This window comes from Ammospiza caudacuta, chromosome Z (genome assembly GCF_027887145.1).
Source record: "Ammospiza caudacuta isolate bAmmCau1 chromosome Z, bAmmCau1.pri, whole genome shotgun sequence".
NCBI lineage: Eukaryota > Metazoa > Chordata > Aves > Passeriformes > Passerellidae > Ammospiza > Ammospiza caudacuta.
The window spans coordinates 1,009,730-1,033,430 of record NC_080632.1 but is presented as its reverse complement, the minus strand read 5'-3'; the positions used below and the strand labels follow the sequence as shown (position 1 = coordinate 1,033,430).

Sequence of the window (23,701 nt, the reverse complement as noted above, 5' to 3'; positions counted from 1 at the left end):
TTAGGAGAATTAATACAGCATTACTTTCTAACACAACACATATAATATTCCTTGTAATATTTGCAAAAAGCCAATCATAAAATATGCATTTTTCACACCCATGACGCTTCCTGGTTGGTGTTATAAAGGTATATGCAATATACATACGCTGGATAAAACCTATAAAGGATATTACACTTCCCCTAGTAGTTATCCCGAACACTCGAGTCTCCCCGGAGGAATTGGCGGATTTTGCTGATTTTCCGGGGTTTTGAGCCCACTAGAGGGAGATGTGCACAAAGAGTTCCCTGCACGGCACCGCTGCCTGGCAGGACAGGCCCGAGTTTAAGAGCAATTAGCGCTGACTGCTGATAAAAGAATTATTTATGAATGCCGTGCAAAAGCCAGGAAATGAAACCAGAAGGGACCAGTCTGTCTTCTTGAAATTAAAACCACCTCCTTTGCTGGTGTAGTTACAGCTCAGCCACAGCATGAGGTCCCTGTTGCTCCTGCAGCTTGCTTGCTTTCTGCTTGGATGAAGTCCTAAATGTGCTGTCCTCTCTTTCCCAGCCTGGAATTTTATATGTGCGTGTATCTAGACAGGATCGGCCACCCTTAAGATCCAGCTTTGTGGACAGCTTCCTGCTCAATCAGGCAGACAGCATTTACCTCCAATATCACCTGTTTGGCAGAGGCCACACCTGTTTTATTTTGCACTGGTGTGGGATTTGTTCCAGGTTGGCATTTACTGGGCTGGGAGCTCCCCAGGTGAGTTGTGAGCAAGCCAGCAGCAGTGCAAATAATTGTAACTTCTTCTTTTTCATTAATTTGTAAAGTTTTTCCCAAGAAGCAGCAAGTTGTGTGAACACAGCACAGTGTTCATGCATTCATAATGCTCGCACCCCACACAGGAGGGTTTGTCTGCTGAAGGGGCACCAGAGGCTGTGGTTGTACACACACACACACACACACACACAGACACACACACACAGAGACACGACTGATGTTATCTTTGTTCACTCTTCTCTGCCTGTGTGGTTTGGGTAGTTGACACTACTTGGCAGAGTGTCAGGGTGACATTTTCCCGGTGGTTTTAATTTGAATGTAAGCCTGGGGAGAGAAGGGAAAATCAGGCCCTGTGCCCTCTTAAATTCTGTTACATCTGCAACAATCTGAAGCTGCTGTGCAGGTGGTTCCCTTTGATTTATTCTCCATAAGATGAACAGATTGCTTAGCATTTACTGCTCTGCTTTCTTGCCAGTGTTAAAGGATTACCTGTGCTACATTTAATCTTAAATATTGATGGATTTTGATGGCTACAGCCAGGGCAGCATCCCCTTCAGTGAGCCTGCTCAGCTGACCAGCCCTGGATGTCATTTCCACCGGGCTGTGCTGCTCACAGCTGTGACCCTTTCAGGACACTTAACAACCATATTTAAATAAGTTGCTCCATTAACTTTTGTTGCTGGGTCAGCACAGATATTTATTGGTTTATGTTCAGGAAAATGTTTAAGTGCCTGGATGAACTGAAGCCTTTGAAGGTAAAGGTCTGTGGTCAGTTATTTTATTGGGCTGTTTTACACTGCAAAGCTTGTAAAAATGACAATCTTGTATCAAAATGACAATCTGAGAAACTGGCTCGAGTTGGAATGTTAGACATTCACTGTCAGGATAGCACAAGAATTTTCCCTTATCTCAGCTTTAGGTGGCTGCCTGTTGAGCAGAAAACACTGTTTTCTCACAGGAGAATGTAATTTTGTTTTTTTCCAGAAACCCACAGTGAGGAGATGAATGAATTTAAACTGGATTTGCACAGCACTTAGCTTAAGCTTGTGTCTTCAGATCACAAAGTTGTAATTTCTAGGGTTGAAGGTGTGGATAAACAAAGGAGGAATGGGTTACCCTCCTGTATTTGGATACAGTCCTTTTCTGCAGGATTAGCTGTATTTTGGAAAACTGCTGCTTTTCACAGAGAAAAGGAGAAGGAACAGGCTGAAACTGCAGGCAGCAGCCGAGGTACAGATTCCTTGGCAGAGGGATCAGCAAGGGAGAGTGCTCTGGTCTTTTCAGTCTTACTAATTTCTTATAGTCCTCTTGCTCAAGAAAAGGATAAATTCCTCATTTCTACAGAAAAATCAAAATGAATACAAATAAATGTTGAGAAATATGCCAGTAGTTCATGCAGTTATGGCCAAGTACCAGGTAGGTTAGCAGTAATTTCGAGGCCCAAATGCTGGTTCAGAAAGCAGAGCATAAAACTGGAATGAGAGAATGAGAGCTAGGACAGATACCTCTTAAAGGTGTACACTGAAAACTTACAGCATATTCAAAACAGAGTAGACATAAAATAGATAAAAATTAACTGGCATAATTTATCAGCTTTCTTTCCTCTTTCTTTCCTCTCTACTGGGTCCACCTAAGGTCCCTGAAGAGTGGGTAGATTAAAAACATACTTTCATTACCCTTGTTTACTGATAGACTTATTACTGTAATATGGCTGATATTTTCTTATTAGGAGCTCAATACTTTTGTGTAGTAATTAAGAGTGAATTAAAAATGTGTCATCAGTCATCAGCACCAGGCTGGGCAGTGGGTGACTCTGTGGCCTCTTGGGAGATTTGGCTTGGTAAGATTCTGTGCCATATGCAGTGCATTTTGGGCTTTCCCACAGGCATTTTTGCAGGCAAAAGAAGTGACTGTTTAAGCCTTTAATCTTTTAATGAAACCTCAGGCTGAAGGCAGATTGTAAGAGGCATTGCAGGAGAGAGATGGGCATGCAACTCTTAAATTGCATTCCAGCAAATGTCATCAGTAAAGTAATTCTGCGTATAAATATTAGCTGTAAGTTATTCCTGATGTGATCTGCTCCCTTTTGGGTTTGATGTTTCCAGAGAAACATTCTATCAGGCATGCTCAGGTGTGCATTGATCCTGCAGGAGTGACAGAATCATGAAGGTGCAGAGCCCATTGTCAGTTTTGTTGGGGCAGCCAAGGATTGCAGGTGTGAGGTGTCACAGGTGAGATCAGGGGCACCTGCTGCAGGTACAGACTGGTTTGGGTTGGGAGGGACCCTGAATCCCACCAGTGCCACCCCTGCCATGGCAGGGTCACCTTCTGTGGGAATCCACAGAATCAGAGGGTTTGGGAAAGCTGCAAAAGGCCCCAGAGAGAGCAGAACTGTGATGGGAGCCAAGCAGCAGCCATGAGATTGGGCAGCAGAAAAATTATTTAAACTGTAGAAAAGCAAGGGCAAATAGAGCAATGGTCTGTGCATTAATGCTTGTCTAGAATAACTCCCTAAGCTGCAGAAAAGTTTATCTAGCAAGATATTAGGAAGGTTGAAGCTTAATAATGGAGCTGTGTGCGTTGTGTTTGAAGGCTCACAAGCAGGTATTGCATTTGAAATAAGCCAGCATTGTTTAACCAAAAGTACCTGTGCTTGTAGTGGTTGGACAGAACTACTGTCAATATAGAATATACAGTGTACAGATATAAATACTGTCAGTGTGCTTTTGCTTTGTGTGATTGGTCACAAAACTCATAAAGTGAGTTGTGACATTGAGTTCTGTGTCTGCTGCCTGGGATGTGAGCTGCTGGCACCTTCCATTGCCGTAGCCATGGGCTGAGAGTGATGCTGGAAAATCAAACAGCTCAAGGCAGTTCCCAACAGCCCTGTCCTGTTTGTGGTTTGTGCAGAGACCCTGGCTGGTGACACCTTCCCCTGTCCCAGTGTCCAGCCTGGCCTCGGGCAGTGCCAGGGATGCAGGGGCAGCCCCAGCTGCTCTGGGCACCCTGTGCCAGGGCCTGCCCACCCTGCCAGGGAACAATTCCTTCCTAGTACCTCACCTCAAGTGGCTGTTTTCTCTGGTCTTGTAATGGGAAATTCCTGCCCAGTTCTCACCCTCCATGAACTGCCTAATGGAGCAGTGGGCTCCAGGTGGGCTTTGATGCATTTGGACTTTGATGGAGCTTGACCCGAGAGATTATTTCTGCTGGTCCTTAGCTGCTTTGTCAAGAGCATTAGAGAAGTGCCTGAGGCATGGCACATAGCTCCTGGGGCACTTAATCAAATAAATGTCAAAGATTTATAGAGAATCAGAGTCTACCAGCAAAGAGTTTATTGGCAGAAGAGGGTCTCAGCAGTGCAGTACTTGTGGCGTGGGGAAAATAAAAATGACAAACAAGAAGTAGCATTTTATGTCAAGAGTTGGTGCGCAAACCCAGCTTTTGAACCTTTACTATTTTCTTGTTGAGTGATTATCTGTATGCTTTCCTTCCTCTGTGTGGGCGCACAGCCTTTCAGGTTGTTTGTTTCCTGCTGCAGCATTCAAGGAGCAGCAGGAAACCAACTGTGCTTGTTGCTGTGCTCCACAAGGATAAGTTCGTTCTGCTGAAGATGCCGCTGTGGAGCAGAGCAGCCACCGTCCAGCTGCCCCTGAAGGCCCTGAGGGGCACAGAGCCTGCTGCCCACACCCCATCCCCAGGCTGGGCTCCAAGCACACAGAACGCTGCCCTGAGCATTGTCATGGGGGAGGAGGACTGAGCAGAGACATCCTGCATTGACTAGTCGCTGCCCAAGTTTAATTTAAAACAGTAATTTGGATGTGGCATGAAGAATGAAAACACACCATTCGTGTGAAGCGGCTGAGTTGCCCTTGCTGGCTGTATAGAGATCATGGAGAGAGAGAAAGGTCTCAGAATGGAAAATGTGGGTGACAACAAGCCTTTGCAAAATAAGCCGTGTGAGGAGGAGTGTTTTGGTTGTGAGGGACATGCTTGGAAGCCAACAAAACAGAATGCCACCATTGGAGCAGTGCCTCCTTCTCCTTCTCCTTCTCCTTCTCCTTCTCCTTCTCCTTCTCCTTCTCCTTCTCCTTCTCCTTCTCCTTCTCCTTCTCCTTCTCCTTCTCCTTCTCCTTCTCCTTCTCCTTCTCCTTCTCCTTCTCCTTTCCTTCCTTCTGATGAAAGTCTTTCTTCCATTCTTTTAGTATAGTTCTAATATACCATTTTCTTTTAATATAATATATATCATAACATAATAAACCAGCCTTCTGAAACATGGAGCCAAGATTCTCTTCTCCTCCCTGGTCCTGGGAGCCCTGCAAACCACCCCATAGTTCCATCAGGGGACTGGCTGGTGAGTGATGCACCTCATCCTCCAGGCCGTTAAGGGCACTGAAAGAGCCACCAGCCCCACAGCAGCCCCTCAGGATTGCTGTTTGCAAGGGGCAGCCCACTGGACGTTGTGCTGCTGCCCATCAGCAGGAGAAAAGCAAAATACAGGCTAAAATCTGAGGATACTTGGCCCACAGCTGGGTTTTGTGTTGACCTGAGAGTTTTGGAGGGCTAACAGTGGAGCCTTTCCAGTTTTGCTTATTTGCCTTCTATGTAGAATCAGCAATAGTCTGATTCCCTCCCGCATAATTACTGTTATTAACCAGCATTTGGAAAGCCAGCAGCAAAATGCCAGGGAATGTGCCCAGCATAGACGAGCAAGTAACAGTAATCACATGGAAGCTCTACACTCTGCAGCTCTCCTTCTGAGCCAGCACACCCTGCTGCTGATTTTCAAGAGCAGCTAATTCACCATCCAGCTCTCAATTAGCTTCCAATTGTGTCTTTAAAATGTCTGTAGCCAGTTATGGGCCAGCTATCCAGCCACAGCTCTGCAGATATGACTCACCCAGGGACCTGCCTGGGAACCGGTGTTCTGGCTGTGAAACACTGAGTTTCCATATGCAAAAAAGCAGCAATCAGTGGGATTGTCAGCGCTTGCTGGTTTTTTTCCTTCCCGCTGTGCTGCTGAGCACGTGGACCATGGTGAGCATGGAGATGTCCCTTGGAGTGGGAGCACATCCTCAGGGGCTCTGGGGAGCGGCAGCTGAGCCAGACCCTGTCACCTCTGGAGCTGAGAGCTGCAGGGGGGCACTGGAGCTGGGCAGGTTTAGGTGAGATGCACAGTATCAGCAAACTGATTTGCCTGCTGGGTTTGGGGCCAGGTTGCTGCAGCCCAGGGGCACGGGGAAGAAACAAGCAGGATGGCATTGTAAATACATGCACAAGTGCTGCATCGAATTAGAGATTTGTGATTCTTGCACAGCTGAAGTGGTACTTTTCTTACCACCAGCCAAGAAAGGGAAGCAGTCCCCCAAAAAAGCATCCCAAGGTGGTTGTGTGGGTGCACCCCAATAGAGCTGCACCCAGAGCACTTTGTGCCAGTGCAGGCAGGCATGGAGGAGACCTGAGGTGTCAGGCAGTGTTTTATTACACAATGCATTTATACAGAGATGTACAGGGGTGCCTTTCCAGCACAAAGGCAGCCACATTTGGCCTCAGCTGCGGCCATCACCAGCAACTTCATCTCCTGCCAAACTGAGGCAGAGGGGGTGGCACCTTGATGTCTTGGCCTCTTTCCAGCTTCTTCTCGCAGTCAACCAGGTAATTGACCCCATCGATGACAATCTGGACCAGCTCCACCTGCAATAGCAAGAGGAGAATTGTAGTGGCAGAGAGTTTAACTCATCTGTTAATAGCAGAGGGGGAAGTTGGCCTGTGCTGTCACCACAGCAGACAAAGCTGAAAGTGAGGAGGGTCACAGACTTCACACCTCCTCTGGCTCAGGGAGTACACAGTGTGCAAAGCCACAGTAATTCCCTTCTCCTGCTTGCCCTGAACAGCAGAAACTTTCAGTTAGGTCCATGAAGCTATTTCCACCAAACTGTGCTTCCAGAGGAGCAAACCAGCCAGGCAGAAGCCCCTATACAAGGTGATCAGGCAGGAGCTGAGGGACCTGTTTCAACCATGAGCCCTGAGAGGGTGCGGGGTGTTGCTGAGCAGAGCGGCCTGGCCCAGTGTTCCCCACTCTGCACGAGGGGCTGAGGGCACAGAGCAGCTGTGCTGTGAGTGTTGAGCCCTGCCAGGCAGTGCCTGATGAAGCACTGAAGCCCTTGCTGTGTCTCCCCAGCTCCCAAGCCCCAAACACCCCGTGCTTTACTTCCAGAGACGTGGAAGTAAATTGGGGGGGATGCTGGTGCAAGGAGAGCACAAAGGAGGCTTGTCCTGGTTCACAGCAGCCCTGAATGCTGCTGGGGCCTCAGGGTGGGTGTCCCTGATGTGTCTGGGACTGGCAGGAGGGCAGGGACATTGGCAGTGCCTGAGGGGGCTCACAAAGCCCGGCTGTGTCCTTGCCCTGGGGAGAGCAGCCTGCCCATCCTGCAGCTCAGGAATCATCCTGCACCCAGCACTCCTCACTTCAAGCCTTGGGATCTAAATTTTATATTTTTTTATACCCTGTACTGCTTTAGTGTGTAACTCTAAACTCCCTACCCTGTTTTCCCTACTGTTTTCCCATTTTATTCAGACAAAACAATTCCTCTCTAGGCCTGAAACTCAAGGACACCTTATTGTCTCAGATGCAAACAGCAGTGAATTAAGAGGGGCACACCTGGAAAGAATGACTTCATTACCTGAAGCTGTAATTGGAGGATTAACCCCTGAAATGCAAGTGGACCAAACTTTTACCTTTATGAAAAACTCATGACCATCAACCACCTTGGGTGTAGTCCATTGGAGGCTTTTGACAGCCCGGACTGTGCCCATTGAAGGCCTCTAATAAATACCTGCTTTTATTCCCTTAATCTTGTCTAGCCCCCGTTCTAGGCAGCCGCTCCAAGCATCAGAGTGACACTGCCAGGGGTGGGATGCACTCCAGGCCCAGAGCAGCACCAAAATTCAAAATTCTGCATGGCAAGGCGTGGTGGTGTCTTCATAACCTGTTCCAACAAGGGCCCTGTCCCCAGCAGACAGGTGACACTTAAGGACCACAGACCCTGTGGCACTGTGAGGCAGCAAGATAAAGCTGGTATTTCTTAATCTCCATGAAGTGGTTCATTAGCAACTTTTAATAACTGGCTTGTTGAAACCAAGTGTGAAGACTAAATCCCATTGTCTCTTTATTGTGGCAGTTGCTGATTTTCAAGGGATTTGTTTTTACTATAAAGCATTTCAGTGGCTTAGCAATTTATTTTATTGTCTTTTACAGACTAGCTGTGTTGGGAATTCAGAGGTCTGAATTTGCAGCCTCCATAAGAAAACCAATTTCATATTAAGTTTGCATTGACCAGTAACTGAAACAGAGCAGGAATACAAACAGTTTTATCTTGCAACTTTGGGAGCATAATTCAGTTCTGCAAACACATTTACCACATAATGGCATTTATTTAATTATGTACTGAAAAAATTTATCCTATAATAAAACTTTTCTTATCCCCTTGGGTATGTCTTGTCTCATTTAGATTTCAGAGTCTCCAAGGTAGGGCTTGTGTCTTATCTGTTGCCTTAATCCTTTGGATCCTTGCTGTAGGAGGCATCACTGACTTCAGTGGAACTCTTCATGTAAGCAAAAATGTGTAGGCTTAGGCTGTCTGTCAGCAGGACTCAACTCATCATGCTGTGTAATCCTGTTTTTTATCATTAATGGATTTCAATCTCTGGTTCAAACACATGTTTTATGTTGCAATGCAAGGTGTAAGCAGAAGTGTGTATTCTGCCACCATCTGTTAAACCCAGGTGGGGCAGTTGTTCTTTATCTCTCCCACAGCCAATCCTCTCTCCAGGAGCTCTCTGCTGTCCACGGCCCATTCATCATTAGTCACCTTCTGTCCACGGCCCATTCATTATTAATCACCTTCTGTCCACGGCCCATTCATTATTAATTGTCTCCTGTCCATGGCCAGGGAGTGTCCCTGCAGGGCTGATCCAATCCCAGCATCCCATGGGGAGATGCCCCGCCCAGGGGAGGAGCCAAGCATTCCTGCCTGGATCCAATCTGAGCTTTGGGACAGCCCAGCAGCCTCTGCCCCCTGCCCTGCCAGAGGAGCAGCTTTCTGCTGCCCTGCACGGCCAGAGGGAGCCCAGGCCCATCTGCAGCAGCCCTGGAGCTGCAGAGGAAAACTCCCCCCTCGTGCAGGATCCCTGCTGCAGCAGAGCCACAGCTGGCACTGCAGGAGGGCTGAGCCCCCGTGGCATGGGGCTGGGGCACCGCCCCGGCGCTGTGGGGCAGGGGCTGTGATCGCTCTGGCTGTGGGTTGCTTTGTGCTATTGCATTTGTATTGTTCATTTTCCTGGTGAAGAACTGTTATTCCTGCTCCCATATCTTTGCCTGAGAGACCCTTAATTTCAAAATTACAATAAATCAGAGGTAGGGGGATTGCATTTTCCGTTTCAGGGGAGGCTCCTGCCTTTCTTAGCAGACACCTGCCAGCTCACACTAAGACAACACAGCTCTCAGAGGACATGTGAGAAAAGCCCCAGCTCCTCAGTCACTGTGGGTGGAAGCCTTGTGCTGCTGTGTAACCCTGGAGGAAGTGTGTGACTCAGCAGTGAAAGGAACACAACAGCCTTCACCAAGTCTTGTTTTAGGGCCTGAGTCCCTGGGTGGGTTAGGACTCCGTGCCTGCTTGCTTCCAGCACCTGCATACCCTCATGGGGATCCTCAGCACATGGTCATATTTGTGCAGCTTGCTCAGGGTTGGTTTTTGCACTGCCAGGACAGGAGCTTTTACCAAGCACTTCATGCATGTTATCAGTTCTCCTTTCAGTAAGCATTTCCACTGGACCAGATTCACAAGGAGTAAAAACTGCCATGGTGTCACAGACATCTTTTATGGAAAATCCTTTCCTTAGGATTTTTCCTTCTGAGAAGCTGAGAGGCCTCAGGAGCAAAATGTAAACATTGATTATCTGCTGCTGTGGGATGCAACAGGTGCATCTGTGATTGGCTCATGTAGTTGTTTCTAATTAATGGCCAATCACAGTCAGCTGACTCAGACTCTGTCCGAGCCACAAGCCTTTGTTATCATTCCTTCTTTTTCTATTCTTAGCTAGCCTTCTGATGAAAGCCTTCTATTCTTTTAGTATAGTTTTAATGTAATATCTATCATAAAAAAATAAATCAAATCATCTGAAACATGGAGTCAGATCCTCGTCTCTTCCCTTACCCTCAGACCCCTAGGAACACGGTCACAGCCATGGATCCAGTGGGCTCAGCAGAGGGACACGGGTCATTGTCAGCACAGATCTCAGCTCAAAAGCAGGGAGGAAACTCCAAACAAAAGGAAGCCCCATGAGGAGCAGCTTACCTCCGAGCGCCCGAGGCGGTCCAGGTTGGAGATGTCGTAGATGTCAGCCACAGCTGCCGTGTCCACGCCGCCGGTGCCGCGCTTCTGCAGCCGCAGGTTCTCCAGGATTTTGGAGAACCTGGGGTCCTGCCAGGAGAAACAGCCTTGAGTTTCCACTGTGCCTCCCACTGTGTGTATGAGCAGAGTCACCGCGGTGCTGTGACCCTCACAGCACTGCCACGAGGACAGCCAGAGGGGGAGAGTTCTCTCACTCCTTGTGGTACAGCCCCTCTTTGTGTCTTCCCGCTAGGCAGATTGATTTCCACAACAAATACAGCAATTTGCAGCGTTACAGCACGCTCCTTCAGCCATGCCCTATCCCCAGACCTTGTTACACACGTCCTTTTAATGTAAGCTGTCATTTCTCCTCTGCTCCCTTACACCCCAGGAGAGCTGGCCCGTGTCACGTTTACACCATGTCACATTTGTGTCCCCTTGCCCCGTTTCAGTGCCGTGTACCTTGCTGAGCCTGGGCAGCTTGACGTGGACCCCTGCCCGCAGCCCCGTGCCCAGGTTGGAGGGACAGGTCAGCACGTAGCCCAGGCGCTCGTTCCACATGAACTCCCAGCCCCGCTCCTTGATCAGCCTTTCCACCTGGGTGGGCACAGGAACAAAACAAAAAGGGGCAGGTTTACAAGTGCCTGATTGCCAGGTGCCAGTGCAGTGGCAGGAGTTTGCAGCTGGGTGCAGTCTGGTCTAGGTGTGGTACAAATGTTGGCACTCCTCAGGTAACCAGAAGGATTTATTCACTGCCTTCTCATGACTACTGATGTGGGAAATGGATTGCTAGAGTTCTCAGGGCCTGGCAGAAGGCTCACAGAGTGTGCAAACCTTGAGACAAGAAATGCTGGCTTAGAAATGCCGTGGAATGGACAGACATTGCTGAGAGAGAAATGGAGCCAGAAACAAGTTAAAAAGGATGGCCTTGTAAATAAAACTGGATACTGTGGGGAAACAGAACTGTGAAAGATGCACTGTAGTGGGACCCACAAGGGGTAATTTTAGATAATTGGCTTTAAGGCATCTACAGCACAGTGTGGCTAAAGCTGACAGGCTAAGAAACTCTTACGGTGTACTGCAATTAACAAATAGTTAACTTCTGAGTGTGATGGAGTGATTTATAACATCTGTACTGTCTCACTCTTCTCAAATGGAATCAACGTTTTGAAAACACCTCTCAGTTGCCCCATCTCTGGGTCAGAAAAAAGTATAATCCAAGAAATTACCTTGCAGGCTCTTGGCCACTTCACCAGAGAACTCCCTGTTGTGGTGTTTTGGTAAAGCCTCGGCCCATGGAGCCAGGTAGGATTTCACTTAAGAGTTGTGGCTTTTGCCATTTGTTTATAAATCAGTAATTTTGAACCAGGTTTGCAACACAGGTCCCCAAAGGACTCAAACACTATGAAGCAAACAGAGGGACCTGAACATGGGTTTTGTGTTGTTTTCTAGCTGATGTCATGACTCCTTGATGAGAACATTTGGCCTCTTAACTGCCATGCTTCCATTATAAGGAGACAACACAGCCTGTAGGTAAGACTTCTAATTAGTAGGTCTGTGACCAGAATTGACAGGAGAGTGAAATAATTACCAGCAGGAACAACGCAAGGGTCTACTGCCATTTGGATAACCTGGTATTCTGTTCACCCCTCTGTGCTTGTGCAAACCCAATACCATTTCAGGTCAGTTCTCATCTCCCCCTGAGGAGAACTGGATGCATAAATCAGCTCATGCTCGCAGGACTCCTATGAATACAGCTGAACACTTCAGGTCTGCAGGAGGATACAGAATAAATTACTCTCCTAGGATAATGTCTGTGTTTTGTGAGGGTCACACAATGGATGGTGGGAAACTAGACCTGATTTTCTGCCCCAGACACCTGCTGAGGGCACAGCTCCCTAGAGCTGCCCCACCACTTTCCATGCCCACATCCAAAGGCTGGCACGAGGGGCAAACCTGGGGACAGCACCTAGGGGCTGTCACCACCTGTGCAGTGCTGGTCTCACAGGTGTGCCTGGAATCCCACCCTGGAAACTCTCAGTAACCACCTTGGTGCCAGCAGAGCATAGCTCAGATGGCTTTGTTTTGCTGTGCCCCAAAACCCACTGCAAACCCTAACTCTGACCCAAACCATTCCAGGGTTCCTTGATATTGCCTGTGGGACACAGTAAGACCTATTTCCCTGGTAAATCAACTGTTTTTTGGTGCCAGAGCAGGTGAGAGGGCTGTACTGAGCCCAGACCCAACCTGAGTCATACCTAGATCATCTGGGCAAAACTGTTTTAACCCATACCCTGTCCCAGGAAGCCTTTCTTATCACTGTGATTAGCTAGACTGAAATAATACCCAGGAGCCCTGACTATCAGTTCTCAGTATTTTAATCACAAACCCCCATATCTCCCCAAAACAGTGGGTCCGAAACCCTCAGTGCTGTGCACAACCTCAGCAGCTTCCACTCTGCTCCCAGCCTCAGAAATAAGAACCAGGAGGATGGGCCAAATAAAGTCTTCAATCAAGCAAATCAAACAACCCAAACAAAGTGCTTCATTTATGATTTCCCACAGAAGAAAAAAGAAAAGAAAAAGAAAAAGAAAAAGAAAGAGAAAAAGAAAAAGAAAAAGAAAAAGAAAAAGAAAAAGAAAAAGAAAAAGAAAAAGAAAAAAGGTATATTGTGGCAGCAGCTCTCTGGCCACAAAGAGCAGTGCACAGTTTTCCCAGGCATTGTCCTTGGGAAGGCTGTGAGAAGATCAGAGGAAATAATGAGAAACAATTCTTATCTTCACTTGCTGCACCTGTTGTTGTGCACATGTGGAATGTGTTATGGAGATTTGTTTACCACAGGGTGGTTTCCTAATTAGACAACGGTGATGGTGTTTGGATTCAAGGATCAGTTGGGTCCCCCTGTTGTATCATGACTGTCTGTAAGGGCAAGGAGTTTCTTAATAATTGTGGTATAATAAAAGACTGATCAGGCTTCTGAGCATCATGGAGTCAATGCTAATTTTTAACCAGCTGGGGGCCTGCGACTACAGGATATTTATTTATTTTCCCCTACAATTCAGCTATTAATCTGCCCATGTTTCCTGCTTTAGCTGTGTTGATGTGGGGTGTTGCATGGACTGATGTGACTTCATTTCTTCATTTCATTGCCCCTGGAGATGTCAGCTCAGTGGGAACCACAGTGAGCAGGGCTGACAGCAGTGAACAAGCAGGAATGATGAGCTCACTGAGACACTACCTCTTTTAATCCACGGCAGAATCTTTCAAAGACACGCTTCATGTTGCCACCCTTCTCCATGGAGATCACCCTGGTGTGGTCCTCTTCATTAATCCAAATGAGAAATGTCTTCTCATTGTTGTGCCTAGTCAAGAGGGGAGGAAAAAAAAAATTAATATCTTTTAAAAGGCAAGCCCTGAGAAATAACTGTCAGCATCCTCAGTTTTATCACAGTCTTCCCAAGCAGCAGAGATGTTAAAGTGCCATAATGGAGCTGCTGTGAGGGATGGGGGCTGGTTCCACCACGGGATCCCTCATGCATCCCTGTGGCATTGCAGGGGCTCCTGGGCACAGTGTGGGGAGGGCTTTGCGTCACATCATGCTGCTGTGGCCCTCCCTCAGGAGCACAGCTGGGGATGCAGCCAGGGGAGAAGCCAAGCTCTGCCCCCTCCCAGAAAACCCAAACACACGCATGCTGTTGGGAGCCAAGTAATGTGCACTTAGTTAATTTTTAATTTAATTTAATTTTGTTCTCCCCTGCCTCAAGCCCGAGCGTCCCTGGGAGCACTGGGTGTCTGCATCCCTCAAGGGATGTGTCTGGGATCCTTCATGTGCCTTCATTCTGTCCTTTCTGCTCAGCCAGAAAGGACAGAACCACTGAGCACCCACTCCTGCCTCAAACAGGCAGTCAGGGCTGGCTGTCAGGTGCTGGGTCACTTCTCCTGGCCTTTCCTCTGCTTGGCCAGTCCCCTACTCCTGCCTTCCTGTTGGGCTCTCTAGCCAGTCACCGTGACCTCAAGAAAAAGTCTCTTTTCCCAGCCTGGCACTTGAGGAAGGACCCAGAGATCTTCATTTCTCAGTCTCAAGGTTGTTTGTTGTTCCTTACCTGTAAAATTCTTTCTTCTGCCCTGCCCAGGTCCACTCAGCAAGAAAATCTAAGGCACTTTGCCTGCCCCAGGGCAGTGTTATCTTTTTGTACTAAAAACTGCGTGTGCAATATTTACAGTTACTTCCCAATACCCATCACCTGTGTTAGACAGTGAGCTTCTACTCTAAACCAATCCCAAAGTGCCAACATCACCCAGAAGATGGAGGCCAAGAAGAAGAAGGAGAAAGGCTGGACATGCCCAGATCCCTCCATCTTGTCTCCTGAACGCCCATTCTATAAACCCCAAAATCTGTTTTTCACCTTGTGATAAACTCACTATCATTCTACTTAATTTGTCGTGGCTTGCAGATCTTCATCTGAGGTTGGTAATTTGCTCCACGGGTCATAATCAAACCCAGAGGGGCATTTTGGGCTCTGTGAGTGCCAGGGTCTCTGAGCCCCCTGGCAGGGTCTGGGCTGCTCGGGACAGACAGAGGGATGTCCTGGCTCCTGACACCTTCCTACAGCACATAGAGGGTGATGGATGGGATCAGACTCATTTGTGCCAGCAGTGAAATACCACCAGGCTTGAGGCACATGAAATTGAAAGTTCAGGATCACTGAGAGCCTGACTTTCAGCTGGTCTTTTGCCACATCTCCTTTTGCTTCTTGCATTTGGATCTGGCCAGGGCAATGCTGAGCAGGGTACACATTCTGTGTCCTGACACTGGGGTCAGGCCAGGTCCAGCCACCTCCTCTTCAGTCGTGCTCAAATGCTGAGGGAGGGTTTTATAAATAGTCTGAGCTTGGCCTAACTCCCCTCCCCTTTCAGTTCAGTGATTGTCCCCATTGCTGTCAGGACCATGCACTTAAACCATGCCATTGCTGACAGTGCTGTTGGTGGAAATGATCTGCAGCCCATGACAAGGAAGGATCATCAAAAGCAAAATTATTTCCACAATGTACACGCTTTTTGACAGCAATTTTTTTTGCAAGAGAAAGGCAGATTTTTAAGATACGACTTACTGAAGTACTTTCCAATCACACTAATTTTTTTCCTTCCATTCTCCCTGGTATGTCACATGTAAAAGAAGCCAAAACCCAGGTCTGTTTTATTCAGGAAATCCCTGGATAGCAATTATGCTGCTGGTACTTCTGTTTGTAGAGACAATGAATGGATGCCTCAAGCTTTATCCTTTTCCTCAAACTTCCATTGGGACCAAAGAACCTGCAGCTTGTTGAATCTCATAGGAAGCTTGTTGAAATTAAAAAATCCTCACAGTTTTCCAGCAGGGTTTGGGGGTGATCAGGTATCACACTAGGTGATTCCTCAGAATGCTTTTTGCCTGTTTTTCCAGGGTTAAAGCATCTGGCAATGCCTGCAGTGCAGCAGGATGGATGCACTGCACAGCTGCCCCATCCTCTGCTGTTGGTTTGGGCTCTCAGAGCTGCTACCCCTTCATCTCCACAGCAGATATTGTATTTGGGCCCAAAATCAAGTGTGTTGGGGCAGTAGAAACAGACCTAGAACAGAGCAGGAGATCCAACTTCCCTGTCTCCTTTTCATCCAGCTCATTTGGAAGGAAAGGGGCGCTTTCAGCCCCGGGAATTCAAACATTTCTCTTTTTGAAGCAAGCTGGGCATGCTGTGAGCGCGGGGCCCGGGTTCGTGCAGGGTTAGGACCAGCAAGGAGGTTTGTAAGACAATCCTGGGGCAGGAGACGGGAGCCTGCAGGTCACAGCACCTACCAGATGCCCCTGGCGTCCGGCCAGTCACGGGCCATGCCAGCACATGTCAGCAGCGGGGACACGGGCTTGTCAAAGAGAAAGTGATCCTGGGCACAGGACAGGGCCAAGGAGAGGCAGAGAGACAGAGAGAACAGAACACAGCTCCAGTTTATCCAGGAGGCACCGTAACCCTGTCCAGTGCATGCTTGTGAGGGCAGTGGAAGCGCAAGCAAATCGCAGCCTGGGAACCTGGTTCCTTTGCTGGAAATTAAAATCTCTTTACCTGGGAGATTTTCTTAACTCTCACAGATGCTGGCTGATATGTTTTGCCAAAAACATTTTTCAAATGTAGGGAGGGGTGGGTGCTGGGGTCTAAATCCACATGGACACAGAAAAGGATGCTCTGGAGGACCTGGCTCCAGAGATCTCCTCTGCATTCAGACACATTTCAGCATAGGAGAAGTCAACGAGCTCTTAGAGAAATTGGGAAAAAGGAAACAACAAAAACCGGACAATAACAAGAGCTAATTCTGAAAAGATACTTCTCCAGCATGGAGAATTAGATATTTATTCTGAGCATGAACTCAAGGTAGAATTGAATCAATGCTAATCTCAAGCCTTTGGAATCATAGGCTTGTTATATTCCTTAACAGAGATGCTGTTTGTGACTTAATAAATGTAGCACATGCTGTGCCACCAGCTTGCCCCATGCCTACTAGTTTAGAATTTTTTAAACAATTCACTTCGGGTTCCACACCCCCCCCCCCCAATAAAATGCGTATTTTATATTGATTTTCATGTGCGTGCCAAAAAAAAATAGTATTTCTTAATTCCTTCAACACTGCCATATCAAATGTCGAAGGCTTTTTGCTGGCAGTGTTGTTCATTCTATTCCTTTATTTTTAAACCTAGAGCTTAACTAGAAATAGTGAGGCAATCTATCCAGAAGGCATATGACGTGGTAGACACATTGATGTGCTTTAGTTAATTTTTCCCTTCATGAAGAATGAAATAATTATTTTCCTCATTTCACTTAGGTTTTCATCTTTGAATTGTTTGCAATGGACACGATGCGTGCAAAACCCCAACCGTGCAGGAAGAAAACGTGTAGAGTTCTCTCTGTTCTTCAGAGGGACACCAAATTCCCTTCCTCAGCTTGCTCCACTTGACACTTTCCTTGAAACAAAAACCCCCCTTTTTTTGCAAGAAAAGAGATGTTACTTTTCCTCATGAGCATATGGCCCAAATCTGCAAATTGCCGAATGCCTTCTGTACCGAGTGCAGTTCAAGTAGCCCTGATTTATCTCACTGAAATAAACCCTGCTCTTGCAGGGCTGAGATGGAGCCTTTGCAGGCTGGCAGGAAACCTGATCCCACAGAGGGGCCAGGTCTGAGCTGCTGGAGGGGTGAGCACTGCTGTGAGGTGAGGAATGAATCTCAGGCCACAACATCAGTGTCTGATCTCTACAAATTTGTGTTATCAATCATGAAACAAAAGAAAACGAGATAAAATGCTGTTTCAGTGAAGCCTATTCCACTTCCCACAGGATTTAGCCTTAAGCCATGAAGGAATTACATTTTCCACATTCCCATTTCAACCTCTACATCCTGAAGAGCTGTCTCCTGCTGAAAATAAAACTTGCAACAGGTCATCAACATCTTGTTAATAAACATATCACCACAGACATTCAATACTGACCTTACATAAATTCTTAACTCCTGGTTAATCCAGACACCTGGTTCCAGGGTTATAAATAGTTATGTTACTTCATCAGCTCCCCTTTGGTTGATGTTATGGAATAATGTGCCATGAGTATAGCTAAGAGGGTACAGCCATTCCTTTGGACACTTAAAATGCACATTCAAGCTTTGTTTGACGCGTCACATGCTGTGACAAAATCCATGGTGAAATCCTTGTCTTTCCATCTGTGTGACAATGAAAACTCTTGTTGTGGGCCTGGTCCTTCAGTTCCCTGAGCACAATGACAGGGCTGGGAAAAGGTCACCTGGGTGCAATAGGCTACAGCTACTTTTGGGAAATTAGAATTTGTGTAGTGTTCGCTTATGAAATTACAGCCAAGTTTTGGCAAATTAGAATTAGCATCATTTTGATATAGAGAAATCACAAGCAAAGCCCCCCACCGCCACAGAATGGAGTAGAGATCCCATGTAAAACCTATCTCAGTGCAATACTTTTAGTTAGAATCATTAATACATCAATACAGAAAGTATCACAGTTTGCTCAAGGAGACAACCAAGGAAGGGTCCTGAATTTACCTCTTTACTTGTCCACAGAGGTGGCAGCAGCCACATGGATTTGATTTGACACAGGCCTCACTCTCTGGCATATAAATCCACGCCTCAGACCCGCACAGTGGTGTACTTAACAGAAATACAGACCCTGGGTGGCTTGCTAAATTACAAGCCTTGACAGCCCGTTAAGGCACAGGTTAATGATGCTGTTATCCCGCCGGGCAGTGTGTGCCCACGGGCAAAGCAGAGATTGAACTAAACCGGAGCCTACGCAGGTGCTGCTGGCATGTTGGGGAAGATGAGACAGGAAAGCCTTACAAATATGATTGCCTGGCAAAAGATTTTGGGAATATAGAAACTATAAGCGAGATGGAAAATGAAAGCAAGCTTTGAGGTGCCTCAGTTACTGAACAACTCGAAAACAATGACACGGCCAGCTGAAGGTGATCCCCTATTGATGGAACAACACCCTCTGCTTGCAGACAGGCCCAAGGCTCAGAGCAGACCCTACAGCTTGGCAGAAGGGGCCCAAAGAGGAGTTTGTAGGGTTTGAAATGTAACACAGGATGGTAATGTAATGATTCTTATAGGCTGTATGGAAATGCTATAGGATTTGTATGTTGTACTAGATTGGTTAGTGAGAATCAGAATATTCAACACAGAAGAAGATTTATGGTATTGTAATGGGAACCTCTCATTCTTACTCTTACTCTTACTCTTCCTCTTACTCTTACTCTTACCTCTTGTCTCTTAACCTCTTGTCTCTTAGCTCTTGCCTTTTACGCTTTTACCCCTTTTACTGTCTTACCCTTTTACTCTCTTACCCTCTCATCCTCTCTACCCCTCTTTTCTCTGAGGCGTGCTCTGAGCTGTGTCTGGCAGCTCCCAGCAGGGCCCTGCACCCAGGCCCTTTGCAATAACCCCCAAATTCCTGACCTGGCTTCAGAGAGATCTCATCCCCATTCATCCTGACCGTGCTACCCCGTCAATCCTATGCCGGCGGACTTACATCGATGAGCTGCTGCTGCTCGCGCTCGGTCATGCTGGTGAGGCTGTAGTACTTGCCGGCCAGGTCGCCGCGCAGGCCGGAGAGCGCGGTGACCACGACGTTCTCCACCTCGCGGCGCTCGGCGCGGCTGCACGCGGGCGGCAGGCTCAGCCCGCGGATGCTGCGCCCCGTGCGCACCCGCGACGACAGCACGTAGCGCTCGTCGAACTGCCCGTGCGTGATCTGGGGGCGGGAAACAACCACAACGATGGTATTGGCTTTTGGATTTATGCGTGCAATAAGTCCGTGGCGGAAAACGACCCGATGGTATTGGCTTTCGCGTTTATGTGCGCGATAAACCAGTGTGATTTGCACTAATCGTTGTGGCTATATCGGTTACATGGTAAGTAGGTATCACAGAATCGCAGAATCACAGAATTTTTAGGTTGGAAGAGACATTTAAGATCATCGAGTCCAACTCATGTTCTAACACTTCAGCTAGATCAAGTGCCACATCCAGTCTTCCCTTAAACACATCGAGGGATGGCGACTCCACCACCTCCTTAGGTAGATGATTCCAGTGTTTTACCACTCTTTCTGTGAAAAACTTAGTGCTGACAAAATTGAAACAGTAATCAATGTTGATACAGTAATTAATATTCGGAAATAATTAAACAGTTAAAACGTGTAATGCCAAGAAAGAAAGGGAGAGGAGGGCATTCCACACACATAGACCCCCACCCCCCACCCCACCCCTTTTCCTGCAGATGTTCAAGGCAGGAAAAAGCAAGGGATAACAGTTACTAAAAATTAACAGAAAGAAAGGAAAATCTGGTTGGGTCCCAGGAAAATGTTAATTATATGAGATTTATTGCTTTGATGCTTAAATATAATAATATCTTATGTTAGTTTTGGCTTACATTATAATAGCTTGGTGCACATGTGTAAGCCAAGGGTGAATTAAAGGACATGGAGGAAGAGGAGAGGCCTTCATCAGTGATGACCCCCAAAGAGTGGTGCGACCACCAAAACCAGTGGTGGAGCATGTGTGGTAAAGGTGGTGATGAGGGCAGAGGTGGAAGTGTGATGAATCGAAAATGGGAGGAGATGGCATTGACACGTGGCACAAAAGGGGGAATTTTTGCTTGACAAGCTTGTATGTGAGGTGGCAGGGCTCCAAGCACCCTGCACTCCGTACCACACAGTTATTTTTTTGGTTTATGCGCTATTATTGGAACCAAATTACCCCATATTTTAACCAAATTATATTGTCAATATTTCAAGTGTATTCAATTTTAGATATTCTAAGCTATTCAATTAAAATTGCTGCTACCTTTAATATTTTTTGTTTTTTTTGATGATGGGATAATTGGGCAAACATAACATGTGTGTGATAAATCTGCAGTGGAAAACGACCCAATAGTAGTTTATGTGTGTGATAAACTAGTGTGATTCTTGCTAACCGTTGTAACTATATCAGTTATATATTTTAGAAAATATTTGTTTTAAAGTGTGGCATTCCGATTTTCTGAAAAAATCCCTTCTGTCACCCTGATTTTTCTAAGCCTTCTGATGTTTACATTCTTGTAATGAACTTTCTTGTGCACTTTATGTAAATAACTTATTGTTTTGCATTCTTTTATGGAGAAGGAGAAATTTGATGGACTGTTGGTTTGTCCAGTGTCATTGGAGGAGTAGCACTGTCATCCTCCAATCCACTGTCACTTTTGGAAATCTATAAATGTTGGAGTCAGAATTAAACTCTTCCCTTTTTTGCCTTGAGAACAGCAGTGTGTGTGTGTTGTGTTATTTCGTGTCCTATAGTGACACCCTCCACACAGGATTTTTCTCTTGGGAAGCTGAGAAGCCTCAGAGAAAAAGGAAAACAATTCTTATCTCATTTGCTTCTCCTGAGCTGTGCTCGTGTGGAATGTGTTTGGAGATTGTTTACCCACAGGTGATTGTTCCATTGGATCCTGCTGTGAGTTGTTTTCACTCTTTGGCCAGTCAGGGCCAAGCTGTGTTGGGACTCTGGAGAGAGTCACGAGTTTTCATTATTATCTTTTTAGCATTCTGTAAGTATCCTTTCTGTATTTTTAGTATAGTATAGTTTAGTATACTTTAATATTATATAGTATCTTAAAATAATAAATTAGCCTTCTGAGAACATGGAGTCAGATTCATTATTCCTGGCAAATACAATAAAAAAGTAATAGAGGAACAGGAGATGTAATTAGTGCCATGAAACAGATGTTTTCAGATGTTCATGGGAAAATAGGAGGCAGGATGTAGTTTGAGATAAGTAACATCCCAAACGGAATAGGCCTCGGGATAATTAGTTGGCCTTGAAATGGACAAAATTGGGATGATTCCAGGTATCTATGAAATAATAAGGCTTATTTTTGGAATATAATGCTGGCTTCTATGACACAAGACTTGGGGCACATGTGCAGCCGGAGGGCTTGTTCAAAGGACAGTGATGATGAGGAGAAGCCTTCATCAGAAGAGCCAAAAGACCCCTTAGCAACAACTAAGGGGAGCATGTGCTGTGCAGTATGGTGACACAGATTTCAAGAACCAAAAATAGGAGGAGGAGATTTACAGGAGAATATTGATGAATATATATTAGCATACAGTAGATAAGTTGTGTTTGGATCCTTTTGCCTTTTGTACATGAGGCAGAGTGAGAAAAGCTCTCCTCCACACCCTGATCAATCAGTTTTGCTTATGTTTTATCCAAACCACTGCCAAATTTCTTTTTGTATCTATCTGCTTGATTATATTTGATTATATTGTTTTATATAAAATTGCTGCTCAATCAAAATTGCTGCTAAATTTTAATTTTGTGGTTTATGAAATTAGACATATAGGGTCCTCATTCATGACATGTATTGGCCTATGCATGTTGTTAGTGATTATAACTCTTTAGAGATAGTATCAATTATAACTTTTTCTTTCTGCATGTTAATGTGAAAAATATAATCTGTCAGCTTAAGTGTGCACTGTGTGGCTCGTCGAAATAGTAGTGTAATGAATACAATATCTGGGAAAAACGAAATTCACTTGTGTTAAAATTTTAGAAGTTTAATAGTAATGAAAGCAGTAATGAAAATAGTAACAAAAATTAGGACAATAAGAGACAATAAAAAGTAAAGAATTACGGATGTCTGGGTGCCTGGTACTCTGCCACAGAGGACACCTTGCTAACAAAGGATTACCCCTCAAAAGCTGTAGCCTTTTGCATATTCATATATCTCATACATTATTCAAACATTCCTTTCAAAACAGGGTATTTCTGCTTAATTTCAGCTTCCCCCCATCTTGTAAATCAACCTTCTTGCTTCCTCGAAGTCTGAACTTTCCCAATAAGGAGGCAATAATTCTTTTCTTGGGATCTTGGTGTCTGGTTTTGTTATGTCTACCAGTTAGGATAATGCAAAGAAGTTCTTGGTTATCTTTTCCATTCCTTGAGCTAGTTACAAACATCACATGGTTTCTATTTTAATATTATGCTATAGTCTAAAAAGTACATTTACCACACAAAAAGAGAGTAATACAGCACTACTTAAAAGAGATTAATACAGCATAACTTCCCAACATAACACATATAGTATTCATTTTAATATCTGTGAAGAGCCAACCATATAATATGCATCTATAACAATATCTATGTATTGCTTATGGAAATAATAGTGTGAGGAATGTTCTGTGTTTTTGGAACCCTGGATGCTGAGATTTTTAAATTTTCTGTGCTGAAAGGCACAGACCCACAAAGGAACACTGCATTTGACCTGAGGCTGTGAAAAGGCTTCCAAAATTGATTAATAGCACAGGTGTGTGTTTGGTTAGAAATGTGTGATCTCACAGGGTGAAAAAACTTAGATTTGGAGTTTTAGTATTTGGGAGCCAAGATGGAGAATTTTGGGTGTGGACTAGCTATCTTTTTTGCACCTTCTTCATCCTTCCTCTTCATGAATCTGGGTGGTTTTCTCTAACAGGGTGAAAGATATCTGCATTGTGGGTTTTGAGTCATCACAGCTGGGTTAGAAGCATAAATAATATGGATGTAAACTGTTTATTGGCTAATTATCAATAATTTTTATTATTATTATTAATTTTATTATTATGTAATTGGGACTTAAGTAGCCTTGAACGGACACCATTTTGGGGCACTTTCTGGACTTTTTAGGGAGAGCTCACGTCTTTTGAGTTTGTAATAGATAAGGATAGTAAACTTCAGAGCGAGACTGCAAAAACATTTCCTGAGCATTATTCACCCCTGACCTTGGTGCAAGAAAAAGCCTGGCATTCCAACGCTGTGTTATAGACCTTAGCAAAACATCAGATGTAAAAAAGGCTTTTGTATAACTAAAAACAGTGTAAGACCATCCGTTGACCAACCTGTCCAAGTGATATTATATATATTATATTATATATAAAGCTGTGACACAAACCAGAGCACTGGAGGACAATTAGGGAATATCGTGTTAAATT

At 45.6% G+C, this 23,701-nt stretch overlaps 1 protein-coding gene across 1 annotated transcript in view; it reads right to left on the bottom strand.

Moving 5' to 3' along the window:
- Positions 1-6,226: 6,226 nt before the first annotated feature.
- Positions 6,227-23,701, bottom strand: part of CKMT2 (creatine kinase, mitochondrial 2) — a 35,416-nt gene continuing 17,941 nt past the window's right edge. Inside the window, exons 6-11 of the mRNA XM_058823638.1 lie at positions 19,229-19,450; positions 15,988-16,073; positions 13,393-13,516; positions 10,617-10,751; positions 10,119-10,244; positions 6,227-6,456 (exon numbers count right to left, since the gene is read on the bottom strand). Coding sequence (XP_058679621.1) covers positions 6,337-6,456; positions 10,119-10,244; positions 10,617-10,751; positions 13,393-13,516; positions 15,988-16,073; positions 19,229-19,450 — 813 coding nt within the window. The 3' untranslated portion in view covers positions 6,227-6,336. The remainder of the gene's footprint in view (positions 6,457-10,118; positions 10,245-10,616; positions 10,752-13,392; positions 13,517-15,987; positions 16,074-19,228; positions 19,451-23,701) is intronic.